This window comes from Gekko japonicus, unplaced genomic scaffold, assembly GCF_001447785.1.
Source record: "Gekko japonicus isolate JY-2015 unplaced genomic scaffold, Gekko_japonicus_V1.1 scaffold4948, whole genome shotgun sequence".
NCBI lineage: Eukaryota > Metazoa > Chordata > Lepidosauria > Squamata > Gekkonidae > Gekko > Gekko japonicus.
In genome coordinates, this window is record NW_015167203.1 from 58,212 (window position 1) to 60,314 (window position 2,103).

Consider the following 2,103-nt stretch of genomic DNA (forward strand, 5'->3'; position numbering starts at 1 on the left):
GAGGAACTGCTGCCACTGGGCTTCCCACTGGGCAAGGGAGAGGGGACCCTCCCCGGCTTGCTGATTCTTGGGTTCCCCAAGTCTCCTTTGCGGGAATTCTCCAGGACTCCCAGCCTGCAGGGCGTGAGGGGCTCTTTTTCTCGCCTCTGATATTTCCCCAATTTTGGGACCGATGGGAGTGCCTTTCTCCATCTCTGGCTTTGAGTAATCACTCAGAGTTGGTTCTGCAGGACTGAGTACTCTTGAATATGTTATCCTCTTCCACACTGAGCTTCCACACTGAGCTTCTCCCTGCAGAAAAGACAGGATATAAGAAAGACAGAGATCACGTGAGTTTTCTTCCCGTAGACAGAAAATATATGCAAAAAGGTATCAATATGCTTTCATATGTGTCTTTTTTATTAAATGCATAAATCTATATACTAATAGCCAATGCATGCGGATATTTAAGTCCGCACATCGGGGGCACCTAGGAGGCAAAGAGAATTTTCTGCACATTTGGGGCAATCCCCAGAAGTGCAGAAAAATCTGAAATCTATAAAAAACTATAGGGGGGATACTTAAATCCCCCCAAAAGTAAAAGAGCATTCCCTGTGCATGCGGAGAGAACGCTCTGAGAACTGCCTCGCTGCTGCCCGCCACGGGGGGGGAGGGAGAAAGTTTGGCGGGCCTGACAGCTGGGAGCCGCACGGGCCTTGCCATTGGTGCCGGAGGGGTGGGGGAGAAGACTTGGCGGACCCAGCGGGAGCCGCACAGGCCTCGCTGCCGGTGCGGGGGGGTAGAAGGCTTGGGGGGCCCAGTGGAAGCCACGCAGGCGTCGCCATTGGTGCCGGGGGGCAGGGAGAAGGCTTAGTGGCCGTTGGTGCGGGGGGGGGAGCTTACCTGCGGCTGCTTCCTCCTCCTCCTCTGCGTAAAGCTCCCCCCCGAGTATTGGGGTCCCCCTTCTTGTTGTTTCTAATTATGAGTTTTCCAATTCCTCATTCGTCATAGAAATGTCCTTCTAAAAAATGCCTTCCACAGTCCTGAAATGTCAAGAAGACTGTTCTATCAGAGAGGAAATACCAGGGACACATGAAGGCTGCGGGTTCAATCCCCAGCATCTCCAGTTAAAGCAACCAGGTAGGAAGTGAGGTGAAGACCTCTGATAGAGAGTTGAAGGTGATGAACACTGGGACAAAAAAACCCAGCTTCAATTATAGGCTAATGGGGTCTGAACTTACTGAGACCGAGAAGGAAAAAGATCTTGGGGGTGGAGCACCTTCCCTGTGAGGAAAGGCAGAAGAGTCTGGGACTTTTCAGTTTAGAAAAGAGACACCTAAGGAGGGACATGATGGGGGCTTATAAAATGATGCATGGAATGGAGAGAGTTGACAAGGAGAACTTTTTCTCCCTCTCCCAAATTACTAGAACTTGAGGGCATTCAATGAAGCTGGTGGGCAGTAGGTTCAGGATGGCGTGCAGTCAAGGCCACAGCTTCTCTGGAGTCTATCCAAGTCTTTTGGTTGGTCTGGGAGGAGATGCCAAGGACAGAAGCAGGGATCTCCTCTACGCAAAGGATCAGATCTGTCGCTGAGCTATGGCCTCTCCCTCATCATAGAAACGCCTCCCTCCCCATCCATGTACCCAATGCCTCTCATGACCTCTGTAAGTCAACGCAAGGCACTCTGTTCATGCTCAGAGACTGGAGGCAGATGTTTCTTGAAGGAGGGATCAGGAGTCTCCTACTATGCAACCCTCCCCCCAAGCCATATGAATGATCTCCACGTTTTGTACACCTGAGCTGCACTTGCACACTTCCTCCTGCTCCGAAGCAATCCCATTTGCCATAACAAGGAAATATTATTTTGACCAGAGTAGTCAAGACAATCTCACCCCCTCCCCAGGGCTGCGGGTGGGGTTCTCTTCGAGGCCCCAGAGGTAGCTCAGAGACAGAGGTGGAAGGCACCCTCCTCTCTCTCTCTCTCTCGGGCTGGTGGGGTGGGGGCTCTCCGTAGAGCGGGCGCTATTCCCCCTTCCCCTCTAACAGAGGTTTCACCTGCAGAGATCAGGAAGGGAACCTCTTCCAGGCCCGGAGGGGGAAATCCGATCCCCTCCTGCTCCTTT

The 2,103-nt window shown here is 52.4% G+C and overlaps 1 protein-coding gene across 1 annotated transcript in view; it reads right to left on the reverse strand.

Annotated features, from left to right (window-relative positions):
* The window catches only part of LOC107112089 (zinc finger protein 420-like), a gene marked incomplete at its 5' end in the record, with an annotated part of 48,056 nt that extends 47,765 nt beyond the window's left edge, over positions 1-291 (reverse strand). Inside the window, one exon of the mRNA XM_015413161.1 lies at positions 145-291. Coding sequence (XP_015268647.1) covers positions 145-291 — 147 coding nt within the window. The remainder of the gene's footprint in view (positions 1-144) is intronic.
* Between the last annotated feature and the right edge of the window lie 1,812 nt (positions 292-2,103).